This window comes from Larus michahellis, chromosome 14 (genome assembly GCF_964199755.1).
Source record: "Larus michahellis chromosome 14, bLarMic1.1, whole genome shotgun sequence".
Taxonomy (NCBI): domain Eukaryota; kingdom Metazoa; phylum Chordata; class Aves; order Charadriiformes; family Laridae; genus Larus; species Larus michahellis.
In genome coordinates, this window is record NC_133909.1 from 7,371,329 (window position 1) to 7,397,095 (window position 25,767).

Sequence of the window (25,767 nt, forward strand, 5' to 3'; positions counted from 1 at the left end):
GTAGGAGGTCTGTGGGGCACCTTGGGGGGGGATGTGGGAGGTCTGGGAGGATTTTATGGGGTCTGTGGGGCACCTTGGGGGGATGTGGGAGGTCCAGGGGGGGTTATGGGGTCTGTAGGGCACCATGGGGGGATGTGGGAGGTCCTGGGGAGGTTTATGGGATCTGTGGGGCACCATGGGGGGATGTGGGAGGTCTGTGGGGCAATGTGGGGGTGTCTTGGGGGGGTTTGTGGGGCAACGTGTGGGGGGTGTGTGGGGGTTTACAGGGTCTGTGGTGTTTTGAGTCGGGGATGCGGGGTATCTGGGGGGTTTGGGGGGGTCTGTGGGTGCTGAGGCAGGCCCTGCTGTGGGGGGTGGTGGGATGGCTGGGGATGAGGATACTGGGGTGAGGTGGTCCGGGGGTGGCACGGGGTGGCCCGTGTGGGAGGCCTGGGGGCGGGTGCCGGGGTCTGGTTTGGGCAGGTTGTGTCCTTGGGGCACTGGCAGCGGTGGGGGACAGTGTGCTCCCCCCTGCACCCCACACCTTCGTGAGCCGAGCGGTGATGGATTGGAGAAAAGTGAAGATACATCCAGCATTTTTCCTGTACTCTCTAGTTTTTGCACCTGGGATGTTTCAGATTTTTATCTGCTCGAGTGCTAAAAAGTTACATATACATGTGTATATATAATTATATATATTTTTTAATGCTGTTACAGCAGCACATACGTGTTTCCAGGTCTGTAAAAGAGACGCTGAGGTGGAAGGGGGATGCAGGGGAGTGAAGAACTTGTGGAACTCCTTCAGCTCTTACCCCTGTTGGAGCTGTCAGGTTGGCTTGACAAGAAGGGTGTGCGCTCGAGAGGGGCAGGGACGGCTGTTTCTGGCAGCAGGAAGATGCACGGGCAGGGACGGGGCTGTCATTAGCTCAGGTGTTTTGACAAGAGCTGACGATTTTTTGTTTTGCGCTGTGGGTGAAGTCAAAATGGGTGTTCTGAAGCTGATGGAAAGACAGCGTGTGATCGAGGATCTGAACTGGGTCCCATCCAGATAATCAGCACAAAATCAGGAAACTCGGTCCTCGAGAAAGGAGCAGGTCCCATACATTGATGGTCTGTCTGTCCTGGCTGCGGCCGAGCAGCGCTGGGGGGCCAAGGAGGGGCCAAACCACTTTGTTTTAATCGAATCTGTGTGTCCTGGGGTTCTTCTGCTCTGCTTCCCCCATCCAAACTTGGCTGAAAATGAGATGCTTTAAGGAAAAAAAAGCAAAACTGTCAGAGACAAGTCATGCCATCTGGTGACCTTAATTTCTAACAGGGAACAGGTAAACGTTTGTGATTTGTAGCCAGAGGGATGGGTAAAACATCCAAAGCAGGATGACTCATTTTACCAACTGTTGTCAAACATGTCGGCGTTGTGCTGGTGACACACGCCAAGGACGGTGTCGTTGTGTGGTGCACAGAGGGGCTGGGAAAGGAGCTTGGAGGTCACGCAGGTGAAGCCAGACCCACCTAAAAGGACACTTCTCTGGTTTTGCTTCGTTCCTGCATTGCCTGCTGCAGACATCCAAAGAGCCTTGGTGTAACGCAGAATGATCTCTGCTTGGATGGTTGGAAACGGCTCTCCCCGGGAGGCAGGGCTTGGGATGACAAGGTCTTACTTTGGTGTGACCCAAGGAGAGCTGAGCTCTTGGCATTTAAGCTGGAGCCACGACCTGCCTCAGTACTGGTACTGGCGTAGAAAGCAAGCTGGCCCCATTTGGTGGTGGTGGTGGTCACTGGGGAGCAAGATCTGGAAGGAGCCATCCCTAAAGCGTGATGCAAAAGCTGTTGTGTCCAAGGAGCTGGTCGCTCCCTGTGTGAGTGAGGACACAAGCCATTAATGTAGGAGCAAGTCGGGACTTTGAGGGACCTTCCGGAAGGTCTCCTGTAAGAGAGGGAAACTGCTGAATCAGGAAATCTCATGCTCCGTGAGAATTCAAGCTCTGTACAACCCTTGAGTTTGTGCTTCAAGCGGTCCATCCCTACTTGTAATGATGGGTGCTTCTCTGAAGGGTTATTCAAACTGGTGGTAAAGTAAGAAGGCAGACTAGATCTGATGGAAATGCGCTTGCCTAAATGTCATCTTTCAAATTCAGCATAACACTGAATTCTTGACGAGCTGTGCCCTTGTTGATCTTAATGGTGTGAGCTGAACAGGGTCGTTGGTTTTGCCAAATTCTGAAATTAATCATCATTTCCTATTATAGCCTACTTTTCCTCATCCGTTTTTAATTGCATGCAGTATTTTTCTTTCTGTCTTAAATCACGGGGGCGTGCTATTAAGTAGCTGCTGTTCTCTATTAGCCCGGTTTCTGTGGTTGCTTAATACTCTCTTAATGGAATTGTGTAGTTTTCCTCGGTGTTTTCAAAGCAATTTGAAAAGTTTAGATAGAAGGTGGGATAAAAGACCAGAAGATGCTTATTTTTTCCTCCTTTGATTGCTGAAAGCCTCACTTAAGGAAAAAAAAAAATCAAGTGACTCTGACTCACAGAGTCATCAGGACGTATTTGTACGGCCACTAATATTTTTGGATGCAGAAGAAATGCCCTCAGCACTTTGCTGAACGAACTGCTGATATACGGCAGCTGTGCCTTTGTTAAGCCAAATACTAACATCGTGTTACTTCCATCAGTCATTTTTGGATGTGTGGCTTTCAAGAAAGACCAAAACAAAAATAGCATTTGAATTGCAAGCTTAGAAACGACGCAGTTTTACAGAGACTTCAGAGCTGACAAAAGAAGGGTTTTTTTTTTATCGTGTGGCAAATGTTAGTAGTCCAAGTGCATAAAATGTATGTTATATAAATAATGCAGCAGTATAGTTCGGCATATTCTCTTTGCTTTCTGCAAAGGAGCCTGAAGCATTTTCTTGACCCAAATCGTACATGAAAATCAAAGGAATAACTTTTCTGCTCTTCTTAAAAGTAAAAAGAGCTGTAAAGAAAGTCTCGGCTTTGAGAATCCCGGTGTTTCTTTTTATTTGAGAAGACAATAAAGCATTTGAAAATATATTTAATCTGCCATACGCTTAACTATGATGCTGATTCACACAGGGTTGTTTAAAACGGGAAGCGAAGGCGATTCTCTTCCCACACCTCTGCAGCAACCAGAGGACTGCGAGAGTGACCGCGGGCTGCCTTCAACCAGCATCGCTTCAGGTATTCCCCTGCTGCAAATGTTGAATTAACAGGGGGGTGAACGCGCCGACACAATCAACAACGACGCCTGTGTTGCTGTTCATTTTTATTTATTTTATTTTATTAGACAACTGCTTTCCGTTATAAATAAATAAGGCATGAAGGTTCTCCATACTGTTACAGAGCTGGTAGCCACAGTCGTGCGTACGGCTCCTAATGTTTCTCGAGTTCGGGGCCATTGGGCACCTGAAAAACGCGGAGCGTGGAAGAGGGTGGTGGTGGGTGGGTTGGGGAGGAGACCTCTGGAGCGGGGGTGGTTTGGGCATCGCACTCCTGCCAACTTACCGCCGTGGTGCTCAGCTTAACAAAAGAGGGTATTTTTGGGGGGGTATTTTTGCATTAATTCCCTGGCAGGTGAAAGAAAGGTAGCTCCTCATAATGTCAAGGCCCTAGACTTTGAGGTTAACTACATTTTAATAGTCTGCCCCCTCCAAAGCCAGATTCTCGTTTATTTATCTCAGTGTTGCAAAAATCCCAGCCATTTCCCCAAGATTTTGGGATATAAGCTGGTGAAAATAGAATCCAGATCTGGCCTGAAGTTTGTCTCCAGGCGGGTACAGAATAGGTAGCTTACACTGAACTGCTCGTTGCTTGTGGCTCAATGCTCGGGGTGTTGCCTAAGCTGTGATGAAATGCCGCTTCTCTGCCTAAAACGTGTGTCTGACCATTCAAGGTCAACATCTAGTTCATGAAAAATGGAAACTGGTGATTCCTGAGACTGCAGTGGCCTTTTGGCTGTGTGTTTGCATGTCTGTGGAAGCAAAAGAGAGGAGATTTCAGTGCTGGAAAGTGAAGCGGAACACGAGAGGTGACAACGTTTGGAGACAGTGCCTCAGCCAAGAAAGCTTATTTTCAGCAGAAAACTGAAATCTGTCCTCTCGGCAAGGGAGATGTTCAGAGCTAAAGTGTGGGGCAATGTGTGATCAGCGCTACTGCCAGGGCTGGAGCTCCTGGCGCCGTACGAGTGTGGTGCTTTGTCCTTCTGCTTGCGTGCAAGTCACTGGTAGTCAGTTTTGCAAGCCCATGCAAGCTGTATTTGAGGAGTTTGCTACAATGGGGCAGTGGCAACCTCTTGAAGAGCCCTCAGCACAGAGGGCTGGTACCCAGGCTGTGAGATGAAAGCATGTGTCATACTGTAATAGCACTTCTTGCCTAGCTTATGGGAAAAGCCCTGGTCATCAAGTTCCTACCAGGCACAGTGCTTCACCTGGGCTGAAATACTGGGGCAGATTTAAAGCGAGGAAATCCCATATGCCTACAAAGTCTGGAGGGTATGGACTGAAATACTAAGCGATGCCGATGAAGACAGAACAATCAGTTTTATGTTTCTCTTCAAGTTTTTCCAGTTGCAAGGAGCTTGCATTGTAAATAGCTGAAAAACCTGACTGATAAGAGAAATGGCTTAATCAGCAAGAACTTACTGCCCTTCGGGGAAGGGGAAGGCGCAGACGGAAGTCTCTTGGGTACAAGCGTAGGTTCTTAGCCATAAAACCAAAGTGGAGGGTTGGGCTGGTGTGCTAGAGCAGCCCCTGAAGTTCTGATGGCTTTTTGTTTTACTTTGGAACACTGCGCTCCAGCTGCGGCAGGATGCTGGAGGACATCCAGGCTTTCGCTTGCAGAGAATCGGGCTGTAAGACAAGCTGGAAAGGGTGGAGGAGGTGATTGGTTCTTCTTTTTCCGTGGTGTGGTTTACGTTGCTGTTGTGATGTCTGGCAGCGGCAGCAACTCATGCAGAGATCCGTCATACAGTTTCTGAAATCCTCTAACTACAATGTACAATTGTCCCAACACATTGTCCAGAGCCCAAGCTTAAAAAAGAAACTTGAGTCTCCATGACATTTTCTTGCTTGTAGACCTCTCGAACCTTCAAAGCAGTGGGGCCACGTGGCGGTTCCTGGGGCTGAAGAGAAGACTTGGCTGTTGCGATTGCACGTGGGAGTTTGCAGAGAGGCAGGACTCATTTGCTGCTCTTGTTTTTCACCTTTGTGGCATTGATGTCTGCTTTTGTTTTCTGGATGCGGGAGAAGATCTCCTTAAAAAGAGCCTTGTACTCAGGCTGGCTCTGCTCCAGCCGCTTATCCACCGCCTCCACGTGTTTGCTGATGGTCTTCTCCATGGTTTTCCGTTCTTCCAACTCGTGTCCCTCTCCGCGGAAGTCTCTGAAGGAGCTGTCGCGAGAGATAGGCCGGGATGTTTGGACCCCTGTGTGGCGCACGCTGTCCTTGTGCTGCCGGCATTTGCTCAGGAGCTCTTCGTACTTCTCCAGCAAGGCGTGATACTGCTCGTCCACTTCCCTCAGGATGGACATGCCCCGTTTGCGCACGTTGTTAGCGTGCAGCGTGTAATTGCCCTCGTGCCGGCTCACGGCATCCTTGGTCACGATGGCATTGAGGGCTGTGTCACTGCAGCTTTTCCGGACAGGGTGGTTTGGGGAAGGCGTCATTGATGGCCCATGACTTTTCCCTCCCTCCTCCTCAGAGAGGTCGATGTAGTCTGCTTCTGGGGCGTTATTCAGAGGCTCAAGGAGGGCCTCGGACAAGTTGTCTTCTCTGCTGAGCAAATACTTCTTGACTTGTTTCATCTGTTGGAGCTCTAGGAGCTCTGCTTCCAGTTCCTTGATGCGCAGTTTGCAGTTCTCCATCTCGCACACTCGCTGCTCGAGGTCTGAATACTCCTGAATAACAGAGGTGTACTCTCGCTCAACCCTCTCCTTCCGCTGCTTCTCCTGATTGACTTGGGACCTCAGGGAGTTCACCATGGCTTGGAGACGCTCATTCTCCCTCTCCAGTGGCTTCTGGTTGAATTCCGTGGAAGAGCTGTGGACCTGGAATGCGTCCTCATACCTGAAAGAGAAGAAGGACCCTTGAGAGAGTCTGACCAAGTGACAATCCATGAGGGACTCATTGTATCTTACATGACCATCTCATGGTCATGTAAGTAATTCCACTGATGCCCAGAAAGGAGGTAACCTGAGCTCATTGTGTGAGATATGCCTCCTCCCGTGTGCCAGGAGATCACAAGGTGTGGCTGAGGGTCTTTTGGACACAGAGACCAGGGTCTGTCCCAGAGAACCTGCAGTCTCATTTGATAGCAGTGATCAAAGACAGGTGGGAAATGAAACCCTAAAAGGTAAAAGACTCATCTGGTTAATGGACAAGCCACCGACGTTGCTGTGAAGCAAGGATGAATGTTCAAGTTCTACCTGTCTGAAAGCAGAAGGCTTCGAGTTTTTCCTGCTGGAGTTCATCAGCTACTCACTGCATCGTGGAGTTCACCAACTACTCACTGCATCTGCCAACGACCCCAAGCCCCACCCAGCCAAAAGCCAGAAGCAGAGGCTGTCCCATGTCTGGGACGTGCTCCAAAGAGAGTGGGAGAAGCAAGGGAGGCAGGCAGAGACTTTTGATGGAGTTACCCCTTCTTCTTTGCCTGGGAAGCGATAGCAAGCACTTCCCCCTTCCCTCATGTTGCTGTTGGGAAACCAGATTTTCCTCCTCCTCAGTGAAGTGCCCATGGCATCCTATCTGCTTAGAACAGATTGGAAAAGAGCGAGCGCCGTGGCTTGCCCTGGGAGGCACGGCTTGTGGCGGGGGGTATTGAACAGATTTCGAAGTTAGCGAAGGGCAGCCTGACCTTCGGAGCCAACTGCAGGGCTGCAAACCGAGCTGAGGTCCCGAGGCACTGGGGGGAGAGTGGGACTGGGGGACAGGGGGGGAAAAGAACCACAGAGACATTAAGTGGATTTTGCTGGGGGTTAGGTTGTGGCCTCATAACATCCCCTTTGCTGCTGCAATAAAAGTGTCTTTTGTTCGTATCCTCTGGCAGGGGATGCTTTCAGTAACAAAGTTTATCGATTGCTTATCTATTTAAAGAAGCCTCTGTTATGGACAAAGCTGAGCAAGGAATGCCCTCACGAGGTCAGCGAATTAACACCGTGGCTGGGTTTTAAGGAGGATCAAGCGTGCAATAGTGCTGAAGGCGTTTGCACAACATTCGGCAGCACGTGGCGTATCTTGGTGTGTGACTGGTGCTCTGGGGGGGTACAGGGGAAAATGCACCATCTCAACTGGTTTCAGTGTGCCAGAGGTGCTGGGAGGCAGCTGCAAAGGGAAAACGGGCTGTGCTCGTTCGGGAAGGGAATCTGTGTGGGCAGCTTGAGGCAATGGTCCTCTTCTCATGGTGTGTTATTGGGTGGGCTGGACTGGGAGAGGCTGGTTTGCGCCATGTGGAGCTCAAGCAATGTGTCCTGTCAGGTGAGCGTTCCTGTGCAGCTCCCTGCCAGCAGGCCAGGAGGGTCCCAGCCCGTCCAGCAATGCCTGTCCCTGCAGCCTCAGTGGCATGAGGCATCCAGATCCTCCTGGGCAGCTATTCTTGCCCTCTCAGAAAGAGCTTGTGTCTCTCCATTTGAGGCATCACTGATGCTGGGATCACAGAGGCTCTGCTTTGCCAACGTCACCCGCTCAGGTGGGCGGGTAGGGGGGAGGAAGGTGCTCCCTTCGTCTCCAGCATTGAGTTTCAGGCTCTGATGCAGAGCCTAGATCTCTGTGGGGGTGTATGTGGGGTTTTCTGCACCCCCAGAGGGGCTAGGGAGAGTGGGGGAGATGGGGGAGAAGGCGGGGGAGTTGCTAAAGACGAAGCTCTGTACCTGGGGCTGGAGCACAGCTCCTTAAGGCAGGGGAAGGTGTGGATGGTTCGGCGCCGCTCCCTCTTCTCCCGCCGAATGCGGAGCTGCTCCAAGCTCCGCATTTCCTCCACCTGCTTCTGCAGCTCCTCCACTTGGTTCTGCAGCCCCTCGATCGTTTCCGTCAAGCTGTAGAGAGAGGAGGGAGCACGGATGAGGAGTCAGGCACTACAGGTCCTTGAAAGGTGTTTTTTCCCTGTAGAGAAACTCAGTCTATGGAAGGTGCTTCCAGTTTCTAGCCCTGGGACCGTGACAGCGATTGTTTTTCATGGCAGTGGTTAGTCTTTCTCAGCGTGGTTGGTCTTGAGTGATGGGGGTGTTTGTAGAAAAGGAAGGGGGATTGGAGCAGTGACAAGGGATCGTACTAATTTGAGACCCTCTGTCCTCAAATCAGTTGGCTAAAACTGTCACCTCTGGAGCATGAGCACTACCCTGGGATATCTCTGCGCTGAAAGCAAACAGGCGAGCGATTTACTCTCTTCCTTTTGTTTCTCCTGCAGAGATACACACAGAGAGACCGGGCAGAGATTTAGTTTTGTTCTGGCTGTGAATGCAGTTTGTAAAACACTCTGCTCCGAAACGCCCTCTCTGCCCAGCTGTTTGCAAAAGATGCTGCATTGCAAGGACGTGGCTTAGTCTGTTGTTTCTGGGGATGACCTTGATCCTGGGGCTGGTTTAGGAAAGAAATAGTTATTGACAAACTGGTGTTTCAGCATGGGCTAGCCAGGGTTCCGCGAAATGCTGGATCTGTGCCTGGTGTTTCTGCTGGGCTATGAGCTGGGGACCTCCCTGATAGGATTATGTCCCTCTTTTTCAAGGAAACACACCGGAGGAGGAGGAGAGGCTGCTGTGCCTCTCTCCTGGCAGCTACAGTCACTTCTTTATCCAGCCCTCGTCCCAGGGGTGTCTGTGCTGCGGCTCACCTCTGCTAACCAGCATCAGGGCAATGAGCTTGTGTTGTAAATAGCTGCAAAACTGGAGTGATAAGAGAATGGCTTAAATAGCACGGACACGCTTTGGGGCAGGGGAAAGGTGAGATGAAGGTCTCTTGGGTACAGCATCGCTGCGGCAGGAGGAGGGGAGGCCGTACCACTGTATCTTCTGTTGGGATGTCTTGCTTTCCAGCACGAGCTTCTGGTTAGCGAGCTCCAGGTCCCGTGCTGTCAGGTCCAGCTGCTCGTAGACTTTCGCATGCTGTTCGTTCATCTGCCGCAACATCTCTAGCTGCTTGGTCAGGTACTGCAAGAAAGAGCGAAATGGAAACACTCCACATCCAAAATCCAGGTTGCTTCACAGGCACAAATTCCTACAACCTTTGCTTCCCCTCATAATTTGTTTTGAGGCCGATTTATCCTCTGCCTGGTTGAACCCTCTCGCACAGGTGAAATGTTCATACCCCTGCCCACTGTAAATACTTTTGTGTCTAAAATGTGATTGAACATTCCCTGCCCTCTTTGAAGGGCACTAACCTCAATCTCTCTCTATTCAGCTGCGTTTTTATTCCCAGCACCCAAAGGAAGTTGATATCCCTGGGACTGTGACCCCTCTCTGATGTTGGCTGAAACTGCCCGGTTGGGTACTGGATCGTCTGACAGATCGATTGCAGAAGCTGCGTTTCCTTGGGAATTCAGGCTGAAACTCTGAGTCTGTGAAATGTGAGGAGACTCGCGGTTTCTGCCTGCTCAAAGACCCCTTTCTGTGAGTCTGTCATTGCAAGATTTCATCCTGGGAGAGGGGCATCTACCCAAGAGCTCACCCTCAGTTGGGACCAGATCCCAAATCCTATGGTGGACACGCTCCTGCTGGTGGGGATAGCTAAATCCATCCACCGGTTTAGTCGGCCATCAGCTGTCACATCCCTGCAGCCATCGCAGGAGGCTCTTGTGACCTTGCGGCCCTCCTCTGCCCTGTGTCTTTTTAAATTGGGGGCCGGGGGGTTCTGATCTTTTTTAATTCACAGATCCCTAGAAGTTTTCCAGTGGATGAAAACCCTCTCGGCACAGCAGGTTTTAGCCTCTAAGCTTAGTTCTGTGGGCTCTTAGAAATACTGCCCTGACCCCAAAGGATGCTTGAAACAGTGGTTTGGATTGCAGCTCTTGGAGAAAGAGCTATTTTATGCCTCTAACAAAGGGGGCTGTGTTATGGGGGTGCCAAGGGGCCAGCTGGGAACAAACGCGATTATGAATAACTGGAATCAAGGGAAAGCAGCAGCAGAGCAGAGAGAAGTGCGTGTGAAGGCTGGCAGATGGGCAGGGAAAGGCCAAACGTGCCCCAGATGCAACCTAATGCCAAAATCTGGCATGCACATCTGGGCAGGGGGTAGGGATGTGAGAAGGGGGAAAATCCCGGTTAGTGGGGGAAAGGGACACACTCCAAGGCTGGGATGGGCTTGACCAGACCTTAATCCGCCCCGCTTCAGGCACATACAGAAGGGATTTTAATGCCCCATGGCATATCCCTTCCTTTCTCCTGACATCTGAGCCGTTGGCATTGGTGGAAGCGCCCCTTCCCCACCATCCCCCTTAGGTGACAGTGGTGGTCGAGCACCTCCCGTCCCCACCCCTGGCCCGACTGTGTCCCTACCTCGATTTCCTGCACTTGCTCCTCGTTGGTGGCGTACATCTGCTGCAGGGAGTCCTCCAGCTCTTTGTTGCGCTCCAGCAGCGTCTTCCCCAGCTCCGCGGCCAAATGCAAGTCTGAAAAGCAGATGGGACAAAGCTGCTGCAGCTCCTGCGGCTCCGCCGGTGGGTGTGGTGGGGTCCCCAAATGCCACCGCACCAAACACAGCAGCACATTTGCACAGTGCTGGTTTTATTGGCAGGTTTTGACGTGGATGCGTGTGGGACATACAGGATCTGGCCTCCTTCATCCTGCTGGGCTGCAGGAGCAAGGGGAGGCTGAGGTTGCATCCTCCATGCAACAAGGATTTGGTACCCGGCTGCCTGTATGCCCTTGTGTGCTGCGCTACACACTTCGTAGCCAGGATCAGGCCCATGGGGCTTGGCTGTGGCAGGTATTCAGCACCTCCATCCCCTATTGCCAAGACCTGTGGGGCTGAGAGGAGCTCAGCATCCATCAGAATCAGAGTGAGGGTTCTTAAAGCCCCCACAGGGCCTTGGGGATGCTCTGTAAATTATATTACCTCTAACGAAGGGAGCGCCTTGCCTTCCCCCGTCAGCCTCCATCCATCACCTGCTAATAGACTGACATGAGTAATAAAACCACGCGTGGCCCGAGGGGGCTGGAATCACCTCCCACATCTGCTGCCCTGGCAGCGCTGCGTCGGCCGGGTCTGCGGCTCTTTCCTTGGGGCAGCTCCGGGGTGAGGACAAACCGCTTTGTATTCACCCTCTGCCACCTCCAAATGCCCTTAGGAAGCTACTGAAATAGTTGGACTTTAGGAGAAGCGCATGGAAAAACAGATGTTGACAGCATGGTTGGCTTAAAATACGGGGTTTGCTGCCTCCTGGGTGAAGGAAAAGCCCCAGGACCGTGAGTCCTGTATTGGCCAAAGCTTGAGCCCCTCAGGTGGTGCTGTTTCTGGGCCTGGGGTAGCACAGCTGGCTCTGATAAATCCTCTCGCTTTCACAGAAATTGGTGGTTGTCTTAAAGCCTGACCCCTCCGGTGATCAGGTGGGTTCTTATTTTTCCTGGTGTTTTTAGAGGTGAGTTTCTTGCTCTTACAGCGTCAGACTGAAACTTTGACCTTAAGCCTTCTAGAAGGTAAGGAAACAGATCTTGATGTGTGTTATTTCTCTCTCCAGTATGGTCATCATGCGGTTTTAGATAATTGAGGAGCCCCAATCCTCCAGTGCGTAAGGGGACCTGGGTCTCCTGCCTTGGCGTTTTCTCAGCCTGCCGTAATGCTCCGCTCTAGTCTGTAGATAATGATGTGTTTTGCCAAGGTTCTGCCAGGGCTGAGAGCAGCTAGAATTTCTTCCAGCAGTTAATTTGGCCATGCCAGTTGATTGGGAAAAAGTGATACTTGGTCACTGGGACAAGATGAAGGGGAACCAGGATGCCTAGGATGTATTCTGAGCCTGGGAAAATCAGGGATCTCTCGTACTTCAAATGACACGTCACAAAACAAGGCTCTCACTGACCTCTGGGGCACAAGTTCTGGCCGGGAGGAGGGTTGTTAGTGCATGGGATGGGCTTTCCTGACGGATCATGCTGTGCTGCGGGAAGTGCTGTAATGTTATTAATTTGGCTGATGGCCGCATTTCTTTCTCTGTGGCTCTAGCGGTGCCCAAGGACTGGCTCCCCAGATGTGATGCAGCTGACAGCTGCGCAGTGTGTCCTCGATTCTCCCCTTTACCGCGGGAATGTGCTCCCCAGCTGTGGCCGGCATTGCAGGGTGTTATTCTAGGCTGTGACCTTTTTAATTATAATCCTCATCATTGCACAGTGACCTGCTCTGGGGGCTGCAATCCCGGTTATCAATGCAATCAAGATATTGGCACGTTTCCCAAGGACAGACCTCCTCCACCTATTTTCCACCCTCCCCCCCCCCCCCCACAAGCACCGAATTTCCCCAGTTTCCAAAGTGCCCTTGGGACACTGAGGGTTTGTTACACCAGCTGGGGACGGGGGAACAGCCAGATGCCAGCAGAGATGGAGGAAAATTTGTGCCTTTAAGCTGCTTGGGGCTGTATTTAATGGCACCGCCACCTTGCCAGAGCCGGTGTCGTTGCTGGAGACCGGCACCCTGAGATCGCATCCCTTGCAGCAGGCAGAGCCCCGGCACAGACGCGCGTAGTGAGAGGGCTCCGTGCTGCACTCCAGGTAATGAGTCAAGTGTGTCCCCATCCCTGCGGATTACACCACTGCTCTCCCACCATATGGCATCCAATTTAATCAGCTGGGCTTGAGTTAAGTGGATTAGGCAGCGCAAGATCCTGCGCTGTAATTTAAAGGGCTCTGTCAGCAATAATTTAATGGGGGACATGGGCAGCGTTTGGGGACGAGTGGGAAAGAGGAAAGAACGGGGCTGGGCTCTGAGGAGGAAATTGATTCCTCCTTTCCATTTTGAGCGTAAGGGCCTGGGAGACTCCAGGCTTGAAGGACATGAGGGAGTTGGTTCTTTTAGTGTCTTTTAAGTGACTCAGCTGTCACCACGCACACGCTCACTCGTCCCCGCCTGCCAGCCAGAGAGTCCTCGGTAATCCCATCTCATCCATCTCCCTCGCGCCTGAGTCCTCTTCCCAACCTGTTGGTCTCCCCTGGGCTGTGGGATGTTGGGGAGGGAGGGGTTGCTGCCTGGAAGTGCTTTAATGTCGTCTTCAGACCGGATCCCTCTTGATTTTTTTTTTCACTAACTGTGGCTCTGCACAAGCTTGGGGCACCCACAGCTCCTCTCTTCCGAGACCTCGGAAACCTGACTGTGAATTTTTCAGCAGGTTGTTTGGGGTGGGGAGAAAGAACTATTTAGGAATTTGGGGATTCTCTTTGCGTAACACTGTGGTTTCCCACAATTTTTTTTTGTATTCCTCTTTGCTTCTCTGCTGTCGGATCAGCCAGGCAGTGCTGCAGGACTTGCCCTAATTTAGCAGATATGCTGATGCCTCCCTTCCCCCTCCCTGCCTGATGGAGAAGGAGAAATAAAGTGGTGGGGAGCAGCTGTGCTGTGTGTCCACTCGACGTGCCCGATCCCTCCGCAACCTGCCTGCATGGAAGGCACCACTGTGAAACAGCCAACATTCAACTTAAAAAACTGGGGAGCCCAGTGTTGCCCAAATCCTGTTTGGGAGAAGACGGCGGGTGCAAACTGTCCTGGGCAACACCAGCTCCGTACCCTCTGGCTCTCAATACTGCAAGTGCTGACGTGACCCTTCTAATTAACACCAGCCAAGGAGACACCCCGCATCCCCAAACAAAGAGCAGCACCTACAGAGCCAAGCAGAGGGGGAGGATGGAGGCTGCATTTCCTTGCAAGCTTCCGCGGGAAAGGCGCCTGAGCAGGGAGGGAGGGGAAGAGAAGAGAGACCATATGGTGGGAAGGGAGCTGGAGTTGAATCCAAGCAGCGCTTGGTACAGGGGAGCGTGGCCGGGCAGCGCATCGAGGAGGCAGCCATCCTGGAGCTGCACAGATCATCATCAGCCCTGCGATCATTCTGCTAGCTGTGTGTCACTGAGGAAACTTGGGAAAAAAGAAAAATCCTGATCCAAAAGCTGTAATAGGTTGTCTTTGAAAGAGGCTGAGGAACAAGCTGCAGGGTGTTCCCCCGCTGCAGCATCCCGTGGCAATGCTGGCTCGGGGCTGCCGTGGAGCCGAGTGCTTCCTGGCTGCCCCAGCCTTCGCAGCAGCTTGTGATGAGGCACAAAGAAGGTTTGGAGCAGTTTCTGCCATCCCGGTGCTGGCCTGCATCCGTTTGGGCAGAGCAGCCTTTGCCACAGCTCACTCTCTGGAGGGGGTTTCTCCCCCAGCATCTCCTGGTTGTGGCTTTGGGGGAGCGTAAGCCTGGTGCCGGGCAGAGGAGGTTTTGGCTGCTCTCAGCACGGTGGCGATGCGGTAGTTGTTCAGATGGTCCTCGTAAATACGGCTTTCTGGAGGAAGCCACCATCTGGAGCAGCCGCTTTGGGCTTCCCCCCATCGTCTCCCTTGCATTGAGGGATTCACGTGTGTAGGCTGTGAGAGAACGTGCCCGCTGCTCTGAGCGCAGGTGCGCTTTGCTCCTCACCTTTAAATAACCCAACCTTCTCCCCATCCTGAGGGACCGGCAGACTCGTAGAGGGGCATTAGAAGTCCTTTGGCTTGTAGAGCTAAAAAGCAAAGGTTTATGGTGCATGTTTTTGCAGGTTCTTTTCAGCAAAGCAGCTATTAAGGAGGAATTACTTGTCCCTTCCTCAAGGGTTGGGGCTGGATCTGTGGAAAGGGCTGCTCCTCTCCTGCTGCAGGTGGTGAATTCACCTGGTAAAGTGCAGGGAGGAGCAGAGCTCTGGTGTGGACGTCTCCGGAGGGGGTTCAGGGTGCTTGTTAGCTGATGGATGGGGTAGGTTGAGAGTTAAGAACTGATGTTTAATGCTGTTGACGTTTAATTTAATTGCATTTGCTGTCTGCTCCATTACACACGGGTACTTAGAGTCGAGGGTAGGTGCAATTATCCCTTTCAAAATCTAAATAAATGATGCTATGCTGGTTTACCCCAAGGTAGGGTGTACTTGCTCCTCATTTATTTTTCTTCTTAGTTGCAAGGGATTGTGCTGTCTGGGTATATTACAATGAAGATCAGCTTTTGCGTATCACTTACTGCTGCTCCATGACAGGTGATGGAGGCAATCTGCGTGCTTAGCCCTTGTAAGCCTTTGCAATGGGATGTGCTGGGGTGCAGAGAAGCAAGTGCCATCTGACAGCATCTTGCAAACAACCTGCAGGCATGTCTGGATGTGGTAAAGCCTTTTCAACATGCCTGTTCCACAGATGATAGTGTTTCCCATGACCAGGCAGAGCTTTCAGAGAGCCATCAGGGTTACCGCTGAGGTGTGGATTCTCCATCCCATTTACACTGGCATAACTGGGACATTACTACCCAAATCAACTTCGTGCTTGATGTTCTGTGTGTTTTTTCATGGGGGCCTGCCATTTTGGTGTAATCGGGCGTATGGCAAAGGCAGGGTTTGCTTTGCAGAGCAGCCCAGTGCAGTAAGGGGGGGGAAGATGCCTCTGGCAGGGCCGGGTGAGGGCAGGCAGGGGCTGTGCATGAACTCCCTGGCAGCATGGCCACGTCCTCCCTCTTCACATCCTCCTTTCAAACCGTGGCTCCAGCTGATGTACACGGGCACTTCTGTTAGCCTAAGGAGATTTGCTGGATTTCCTGCTTGTTCTTTTGCTTCCTTTTCTTTCCTTTTTCTTTCTCTTGTATAATCTGTTACGTGCCCCTGGGCTGCCTTTGGCTTTGCAAACTTCCTTGGAAGGGGGGTGCTCAGGTGGTGGCAGGGAGATGCGGTTTGCAGGGGGTTGGGGCAGTGCAATGAGAGCAGCTCCCTCTGTGCTGTCTCGAGTCCCCTGAGCAAAAGTGGCACCACCAAGGAGTGGAAAACCTCAGCAAGGGGCTCAGGGGTGCTCTGTGTGTACCGTTCTGTGCTGGAGGGAAGCCCTCCAGCCTTCTCACCCCTTGCTGCTCCCTTCCTTGCTTTCTGTATTTTTCAGTCTTATTCAGTATTTCTTTTCTATCAGTTCCCTTTTTTTATTCTTCTCAGATGCTCATTGGATATTTTTTTAATTTAATTGATGCGCACCTTTTTCTTTCTGCCCTCTAACATTCTGTGCCCCAAAGCCTCCCTCGTATGTTAATATTTGAGACCTAGGATGGTTACCTCTGCTTAGAAGCTGTATGCGTCTATACACACACATACACAGCAATCCCATCCCCGTGCCCACAGCAATCGATGTGCGTTTTGCCAAGTTGTTAGAGCATAATAGCACAGAGTATGTTATTAGACCATGGTTGGGGCCCCATCTGCGTCTTTCCCTGCTGTTCTCTTATCTAAACAGCCTCGGTGCCCGTGTTTGCCTTGTAGGCTAAAATGGTTTCAAAGGGCTCAGTGACTGGTGGCTCGGAGGCTGATAGTGCACCTGGATCAGAAAGCATCCTAAATACATACATACAAGTGGAGTTGTTGGAGAGAAGAAGCGAGGAAAGAGGAGGGAGAACGGCAGCCAGTGCTTTGCTGCATGCACCCCTCCTCTGGGCGGCAAAGCTCCAGCTAATTAATTACGTGGGGATGCAGAGAACTGTGAATAGAGGCTTTTCACTCTTTTAAAGCTAAAGGCAGAGGCACGTGGATTGGGTGCCATGTGGGAATCTCATCTCCCCAGTGTGTTTTGGGGGCAGGAGGCTGTAAGTGACCCAGGACGGACAAGGAGGATTAGCTCCAGGGGGACTTTACGTGTTTGCTGCTGCTGCACCACAGTACTGTGCACGTGCAGAGCCCCAGGCAAAGGTGACCTGCGAAGGACAGGTCAGTGGGCTTGTGCAGCAGAGCACAGTGCCCTCAGTCATGGGCTGCCACAACCATGTCAGCTCTCCAGCCCTGCTCGTGCTCACACAACGTGTTCTGCTCTGAGCCATTGCTGGCCAACTCGGCCGCCCTTGCTGTCTGTTTGCTGGAGGAGGCAGGAAGGACCACTGATGCTGAGTGGTTTGGTCTCTTGGGGACCAACCAAGTTCCAGCACAGCTGCCACCTGCAGCAGCCCCCAACACCACCACCAGCACTGTGGATGCCAGTTACTCCTGTCTGCCACTTCTCGTACCTCATCCCTGGAGGTATTTAAAAGACAGGTAGATGTGGTTCTTAGGGACCTGGTTTAGTGGTGGTTTTGTCAGTGTTAGGTTGGTGATCTTAAAGGTCCCTTCTAACCTAGACGGTTCTATTCTATCTGCCAGAGACGTGTAGGTATGGAGAAGATCCTTCTTCCACAGCCATGTGGTACAGCTAAATGGAGCAACCAGGCTGACCCTCTGCAGCAACACCAAAAACCTGCCCACCTCTTCTCTAGCAGCCCCTCTGCTTGGCCTTAGAGCATGTCATCTTGCACGTTGCTGCCCCAGTACTGTTCCCTTCCCATCCGCTGCTGGGAGATGCTCTGGAGCCCTGTTCCTCCAGGTGCTAAGCTCACACACAGCCCAGCTGCCTTGTGCCTGGTTGTTGGTACTGGCTGGAGGTGCTGCCCATGTGGGAAGAGGTTCTGACCTCAGGCGAGTGATCAGGGCCATTTGTGGAGCCAGGCAGGAGCAACACAGTGCTGTAGTTTTCCACTCTGAGTTTGCAAGGAAAGGGGGTGATGAAGTACTTGATGTGCTCCCAAGATGATGTTACTTATGTCTTTCGCTAGTCCTGAGCAGGATGCAGAGCAATGCCTCTTTCAGGAGCTCAACACCAAAACCAGTGTCCCCGAAGCAGCTCTATGGCAAGGACTGATGCTCGGGGGGATGGCGTGCTGCGCCTTGCTCTGCCTCCTCCTGCAGACACCAGTGCTCAGCCGTGATCTCCCAGCCTTCCCAGGACTCCGCGCTTGCCTGCGGGCCAAGAAAACTTGGAGGACGGTATGATAATGTCCTAGCTCCAGCTGCCACGGCTGCAGCTGCAGAACTGGAAGGGATCAGCATGGACCTGGATACCACCCACTCAAAGGACTGAAATCCTTCAAGTTAACTGCTGCACTGCACGCAGGATAAACCAGAGCAACTTCCCAGAAGGCTGCAGAGGAACAGGCTGTTTAAACCATTAAAAGAACTGTCACCTCTTGGAGACAAGGTTTACAGCTGTTATGAAATAAATATGGGGAAGAGCAAACCCTGACATAAAATCAGTTTTAAATTCCCAGCTGTGCAAAGACCGGCAGTTGTGTAACATCTGGTCTCGTTCCTCCAGGGTATTTTGTATTGGAGATATTTTCCTAAATTCTTGGCCTGCATTATGTGTTTTTGAGTGTGTTAAGTAGAAGCTTTGGAAGCCTTAATGATGCGTTTGGCGTGAGCACACGGATGTATTAGTCGGGTGAGGTGGGAATACAGCACTGTGCTGCTCTGGGAAAGGCCGTTTTTATCAGAGGAGACGGAGCGTGTGCGGGAGCGAGCAGACTGCGTTAGCCTGAGCGCTGGCGCTACGTTTAGAGGGAGCAGGATCGGACCCTGGTGCTGTCACAGCTCTCAGTGGTTCCTGCCTGTCACTGAGTCAGTGCATCCGCCCTGTCACCAGCCAGCGCTGGCTGGTACAGGAGGAAAAAAGGAGGATTGGAAAATGCCGGGGAGGGGGACAGCCTCCTCGTGCAGGGCTGCCTTGGCTCCCCGTCCCTCGGGCTCAGGGCTGCTGTGGGGGGGATGTCCTTCAGGACTCAGACCTTAAATCCTTCGCACATGGCCTTGCCAAGGAGAAATGGCACTGTTACCTGATTGTTTCAGGTTGGGAGATATGGAAAACAGATTATGTTCCTTTTCTCTTATTTTTTTTTCCCCTCTTTGCCTCTCCTTCTTTCCTTTTCAGCAGTTCCTCTAATTCTGCTCCCTCCCACAGCTGGAAGTATGTGCCTGGGGTTCAGCAGATGTAGGAAGGAGTTTCTGTGAGGCATCAGGAGGGGGATCCTGGAAGTTGCTGTGTTTTCTTCCTCCCTTCACGTAACAGGGGATTCTTATTCTGGGAAAATGCATCTATATATATGTATTCTTTTTTTTCCCTCCCCAGATTTGGAGGCTCTCATCCCTTCCTCAGACTAACCTGTCATCCTATTTCCTTGTCTCCTGTGGCTTTCCTAGTCCCTCTTGTCATTCCTGAGCAGCTCAGCAATTAGTCACTGAAAACTTTCCACTTCCATAAGCTACTACTGTACTGCACTGCTAAATAAGTAAGTGGCTCAGCTACTGCAGGCAAAATTCCGTCCTTCTGGCTTGCCGCTGGGAAGGAAGGACAACGAGTTAACTGCTGTGCTCCTGGAGGACAGGCAAGCTGGGTGGCTTGTCCCCTGAGCTGGACTGCTGGGGTAACTGCACCATTTGGGGACACAATTTGGGGTACCGCCTGCTCCACGGTGCTGTGAATCCTTTGGGCAAGCTGATAGTGAATTGTAGCTCTATGGATCACCCAATGTAGGCTGGGTGATGCGGGAAACAGGCAGGTATGGGTGCTATGTGTCTTCACACGGATGAGTTGGGAGTGGTGCAAGCTCAGCACCTTGTGTCATTTTTCTTCTTAGCACGCAAGCAATCAGATGCTTGGCAGGAGGAGGAGGAATTAAAATAAGATACTTAAATCTGGAGACCTTTAGAGGTTACAGCCGTAAAGTCCTAAGCCTGCATTGCAGATGGTTTGGCCCAAAAGTTTTTGTGGCTGCCCAGAAGGAGAGGACTATCTCACAGTGGCAATGAGATGATGTGCTGATGTACTACCTCTGGTCCTGCTGGCTAACTCAGAGCAGTGTGAGGCTGTTTTATTTACGTGGGAGGAATTGTTCCACCACTTACGCTGTATTTAGGCTCCAGGGACCGCAAAGGTGACTTTGAGAGTCCTCCTCTTGGACTGCGCTCTGCGCTTTGGCTTTGACCTGAATGCTGGTGGGGGGATAGGGAGGCTGGGAAGATCAGGGGATGCAGGGGGGTGACTGCGAGGAGACTCATCTTGGGAGATTGCTGTGGGGGAGATGAATGCTGGAAGTGGCTGGCAGAGATAGCTTCTGGGTCTGGTCTCTGCTCTGTTTGGATCCAGATGTGATTGAGTTGGCATGCAGCCCTTCTGAACACAAATGCTTCTGATGAACAGAAAAGGTGTCCCCACTTATCCCCAGCTCAGACTCTCTAATTTTAGCTTATTTGTTCTCTTGGGGTCTGGCTGCACGTACACCCTGTGCACAGGGTATGATGCAACTGTAGCTGCATCATCAGTTCTCAATGGCTGGAAAAAGGTTCACCATCACTGTATTCTGGTTTTAATGCTTAGAGGCATAGATTCCCCAGCCCATGGAAGGTGAGGCTGTGGGTGAACCAAAGCAGTGCTGACATCTATTCGTGGCTTAGAAAGCCTGGCAATAAGCAAAGCCATGCTATCAGGTAATTGGAGCTCCATTTTTTACCACTTTCTTCAAATCAGTAAGTCTTCCCAGAGGGATCATCATAAGAATGAAACACCTCAGAGGGCACCACTACTCTTTCATTAAGTCTCCTGGCTGGGATTTGAGTCTCTGCTTCTATGTGCTGAGGTGTCTCGGTACAACGCCTTGAACCACACAGGCTTACAGCATTCTAGGGAACAGGTAAAGGAATCTGAGAGGCACCGGCTTCGTTTGAATGAGGCTGGAAGGGCCTTGAGGCTGGGGACCAGATCTTGCTGCCTCCAAGGCAAGTGGTGAGTGCAGTCAATTGCTGTGGGCACTTCAGGGGGAAAAAAAAAAAAGAGTGATTGGGGTGTGTTTTCTTGGGAAAAAATGAGTTATTTCAGCAAGCCAAAGCTGTGTGGAGGATGGGGAGGAAAGTAACAGGTGCTTGGAGTGGAGCTAGAGGCATGATTTCCTCTGTGGCGCTAAAATGGTTAATTAACATAATCATCACAGAGCTCCCAGTTAAGCCATCCGTTGCTTAGCAAACAGTTTTGGATGTAAATGTAATAAATATTTGATGATGCTGTGAAATGACGATAAAGCCCAGCAACCAACTGGTTCACAGAAGAACCTTCTCTTTGCTTAGGTTGCGTCTCGTTTCTCCCACCCCTGGCTCCTAAGAACGGTCTTTAAGCCTATGCTTTTGTCCTCTGCGTTCCTGGCGCTGCTGCCAGGCGTGGGTTTCTGTGCGACCCCGGGCCGTTGGCATGCCGATCCTCTTAGTAATGCCGGCTCGCGACATCATGCTACGCTGGACGTCTTCCACTGTACTTCCACCCCCCATTTCCAAACCAACAGCTTCACGGCTGTGCCGTCACCCAGGACCTCTGAATACTGCTATGGCTCCAATGCAAAGGCACAGTGTATGTGGGCAAAGTCTAGCACTGTCCTTCATGATGCTTTGTGCACCATGCAAATTAATTACGGTGGTAGTTACCCCGTAGGACCTTTCCAGTTGGGTGATTTTAGTTAAAGCCTTCCCCACCTCTCCTTCTGAGTTTGTGCTAGCCTGTGCAGCCCCCATTCGTACAGGAGGCTGCAAACCCCACAGCTGGGCTTTGTTTTGGGTCTGTATTTTCCTCCAGTTCTGTATGTGCTCAAAGGTAGAGTCTATTCCCAGCATCAGTCCACCATCTGGAGGCAGCTATTCTGCGTTTACACTGCCGGGACAGAGCTGGGAACCTGGCCTGCACCGGGAAGGTGGTCTTTATTGTTGTGAGCCAGTTGCACAGTGCCAGTGCTGACTCATGAACCTGACACCGGCGACAGCGTTAAGGTAAAAATCAATCGCTCCCGCGTTGTTCAACACTCCCGATATTCACCCATAGTCCTGCTGTTCCTCAGCCCGCATCCTGCCCCTGGACCGGTGCCCAGGCCCCTTGTGAGCCATGGGAAGACGTCACCCAGAAATGTGAATTTCTGAGCATTCAAAGGCTGCCCTGTTTACTCGGCTGGTAGCTCCATCTCTGTGCTCTGCCCTGGCTTAATTTGAGTGTTGTGTTTCAAAGAACAGGGCCCAGTACCCTGCTATTGATACTGAGAAATTGGGGTTAAAAACCAGCTGCAACAATTCCTGGGGGGGTGGTTATCATTCCATGCTGGGCCTCTGCTCTCCAGCTGAAGTTGTGTAAACTTTAGATCATGACATAATGTACTGGAGTGACGGTGGGCAGAGGCACTGCAGCTGTCCCTGCTGACAGTCAGCAGGCTAAAACAAATATATATACACCATATATACCATACCTATAGGGCAATGTGTCAGAGGGGTACTGTTTTTAGGTAGGAATGACTTTCCCTGCACGTTCACAAATCAGTTCAGTCCACTCCTGGGCCGCTAGCCTGAAACGGGACTTCTTCCAGTTATTTACTTACTGCGTGTTGACTCAAAATATTAAGATAAGCAAAATAAAATTTAAAAAAAAAAGCCCCAAATACCCACAGCCACCCATTGTGTCCTGCCTTAGGATAAGTATTACATAGAACTAGTGCAAATGTCGATACAGTTACTTCAAAACAAACTACTCAACTGAATCTTTATCCTCTAACAAAGCTATTTTTGCTGTTTGAAACTTGTCCTTGATTTTTATTTTTTCTTCTTCCCTGGCTGATTGGAAAAATCTCCAGGAGTAATTAGGTGACTTAGAAGCTGAAGATCCCTTTGGATTTGAGTTTGGATAGCAAAAGCTTTTGAGAGACACTTTCAGCATCCTCAGCTTAGCAATTAATACATCAGAAATAATGTGTTGTTAACTAGTGTGCCTGCTAACTCTACCTGCAACTGCTCCAAGATGAAAGCAATGTCATAACTACCCATGTTTGAGTCTGCCTGCAGCAAGTTTTCTGGGGAACCAGCTTCCCTCTGGATGTAATGCACCAAATTTTTCACCCCTCTGGTGCTCAGGACCCATCTGGGCTCCCTGCCTCTATCCATCGGGTTTAAACTTTCCATGGTGAGGACACTGGTTTGGAGCAGCAGAGCCAAGATTTCCACGGAGGTGCCGCCGCAGGACAAGGCACTGGCTTTGCCAAGGAAACGTGAGTCTTGAGAGAAGGTATCCCACCCTCCTGTACCCAGGATTTGCCCCTTTTTCTGCCCCCCACATCCCCCTGGCCCGCCATCCCTGGCAGCTTGCGGGGTGCCCCCATCCTTACCCTGCTCCAGGTCTTGCTGGTCGTACCAGGGCTCCTCTTCCTCGCTCTGAAACTCCTCCATCCTGTCGGCGCTCAGCATTTAGCACCAGCGCGCCGGGGAGACGCGAAGCATCCGCCGAAGGGGGACCCCGCCGCCGCCGAAAACGCGGAGCGGGGATGGATGCGGGGATGCGGCCTCGGTGGCCCGGGCGGGCCGCGAAGGGGAGGATGGCACGACGTGGCACCCGGCGCCTGGCCGCTGCCTCGGCTCTGCCTGCCCGGGGGGGCGGCTTCCTCCTGCCACCAGGGCCGGGGGAGGCTCCGGGGGGGGAGGACGAAGCGGGGACGTGGCGGCCGGGGCGGGGGGGGCACGGCTTATACGGGGCTGGGGGATGCACAAAGGAAGGAAGAGGGCCCGGCGCAGCCAGGCAGATCCTCTCTCCGCAGCTCGGTGGAGACCTCTAGCATGGAAATGCTGCAAGGAAAGCCGGCGAGAGGGAAGGGGGAGGCGAGGCGAGACCGGCCGCCTCCTCCTCCTTCTTCTTCTCCTCCTCCTCTTCCTCTCCGCCCAGCCCTGCCGCGGGCGTGGGGCTGCAGGGAGGGGGGTCTGGGTGGAAGGCAAGGTGGAGGGAGCTGCCCCGCGGTGCCCTCCTGCCATGATCATAGAATGGTTTGGGTTGGAAGGGACCTTAAAGCTCATCTTGTTCCCTCCGGCTGGGTCCCCGCACCACTGGGGAGGTCCGCGAGGAGCAGGGCTTGCTTCAGAACGGGTTGGGATGCAGAGGGTTGTCCTGGCCCTGCCATGGGCTTCTCGGTAACTCCTCGGGACCCTTCGGTGGGGATGTCAGTGCCTTCTTAGGTTTGGATGGGTTGCTCTTCGAGGTGGGGGTGTTTCTAAGCTCCTTAGCTGGGGCTGTGAAAGGGGAAACACCATACAATCTGCCTCACAGCATCCCCTTAGCGTTGTGTCTTCACTAGCTCTTCCTCTGCCTCTGTGTTCTCCCTGCTTTGCACCCTGATGAGAAATCGGCACTTCTAATGCAGCCTTCTCTCATATTTTTGAGGACGAACTCTTGTGTTTCTTTGTGAAGAGTGGAAGGAGATTAAATTTGAGAGAAACAAGGATCTGTAGAGTTCTGAAGAGGAAACGTGTCTGTTACGTACAAGTAAGTTCAGAAAAGACTTGAGATTTTGGTACTTGCTTTTCAGATTAAGGGAATAAAGGTTAGAAATGTTGGCCTTTCTCCTACTTGCTAGTGTGGAATTTAGAATTGTAGAACAGAGTCATAGAATAGTTTGGGTTGGAAGGGACCTTTAAAGGTCATCTTTGATGAGGTCAGGTTGCTCAGAGCCCCATCCAACCTGACCTTGAATATTTCCAGGGATAGGGCATCTACCACCTCTCTGGGCAACCTGTGCCAGCGTTTCACCATCCTCAGTGTAAAAAATTTCTTCCTTACATCTAGTCTAAATCTTCCCTCCTTTAGTTTAAAGCCATTACCCTTTGTCCTATCACAACAGGCCCTGCTAAAAAGCTTGTACCCATCTTTCCTTTCTTTAGCCCCTTTAGGTACTGGAAGAGGCGCTAAGGTCTCCCAGGAACCTTCTCTTCTCCAGGCTGAACAACCCCAGTTCTCTCAGCCAGTCCTCATAAGACAAGGTCCAAGGGGGGTTTGGTCCAAGGGGGTTTGTTTGTCTTGTCAGCCCTGGAATCCACCAGAGACTCTAAGGTCCAGATTAACTCATGTGACAGCGGGGTTGGATGACTTTTTTTTTTGTCTTCTGTGTGATGGAACTCCCTGGGTTTATTCTTGATTGCATTACCTTGCAGTGGTGCCTACAGAAAAGGCAATATAAGATGTTTACGCACGAGCAGCCAACTGTGCACCCAGAAAAGATGGAATCTTTGTCAGAAAACTCCGTTCAATCCAGCAGTGACAGGCAGCTGGGAGCCCCTGGGTGATTAAAGCCGTGGCTAGTACTCAGCTCTCGTGTACAGCAGCAGAGGACGGATATAAAGCAGGGAATAAGAAGAAATTATAGGTGATTCCTCTCCTCACAGACCTCTCTATAACCATCTACACGCTCCCCAAATTCAGTGACTGTCTGGAAAGTCTTCTGCCTTAATGCAGTTGCAGACCAGAATCCAGGAGTCTCTTTTAACCTGGCATTTATAACTCAGCAAAGATAATCAAGGGCTTTCGGTGTGTCTGGGAGAAAGCCATCTCTGACTGGCTCTGAGATCTTTTTCTAAGCTATTTTTATTCAGAAATGGGAAAAATATCTTAACTTTCTTATGCCTGTCAGTGTTGAAGAGGCATTTGGACAATGCCCTTAATAACATACTTTAACTTTTGGTCAGCCCCGAAGTGGTCAGGCGGTTGGGCTAGGTGATCATTGTAGATCTCTTCCAATTTAACTATTCTATTAATCGTGAAAAGTAATTAATTGTGAAAAGTATTCTGTTCCTAAGAATAAATTATTATCATTTATCTGTATAGTGTAGCCATACTGAGCAAGTGAATGCTTGGATGCAAAGCCTTAGGCTGTTTGGCAGCAGAAGCCAGGTGACGTGGTTTTGTGGAAGTATTTTTTTGCTGTAGGTTTTACAAGAATGTCTCAGATCTGACCTGTCACTCGATAGAATCAA

The 25,767-nt window shown here is 51.4% G+C and overlaps 2 protein-coding genes and 1 long non-coding RNA gene across 3 annotated transcripts in view; 2 read left to right on the top strand and 1 right to left on the bottom strand.

Moving 5' to 3' along the window:
• Positions 1-25,767, top strand: part of HID1 (HID1 domain containing) — a 61,260-nt gene that overhangs the window by 2,251 nt on the left and 33,242 nt on the right. The window lies entirely within an intron of this gene.
• Positions 909-23,564, bottom strand: CDR2L (cerebellar degeneration related protein 2 like). Its single transcript, XM_074607128.1, has 5 exons — positions 23,139-23,564; positions 10,480-10,592; positions 8,987-9,135; positions 7,861-8,025; positions 909-6,058 (listed from the first exon to the last, which is right to left on the bottom strand). The coding sequence occupies exons 1-5, from the start codon at positions 23,215-23,217 to the stop codon at positions 5,173-5,175; spliced, it is 1,392 nt and encodes a 463-aa protein (XP_074463229.1). The 5' UTR covers positions 23,218-23,564; the 3' UTR covers positions 909-5,172.
• LOC141751004 (uncharacterized) lies at positions 23,441-25,641 on the top strand. Its single transcript, XR_012589843.1, has 2 exons — positions 23,441-24,283; positions 24,949-25,641. It is a non-coding gene; the product is annotated as an uncharacterized LOC141751004 (long non-coding RNA).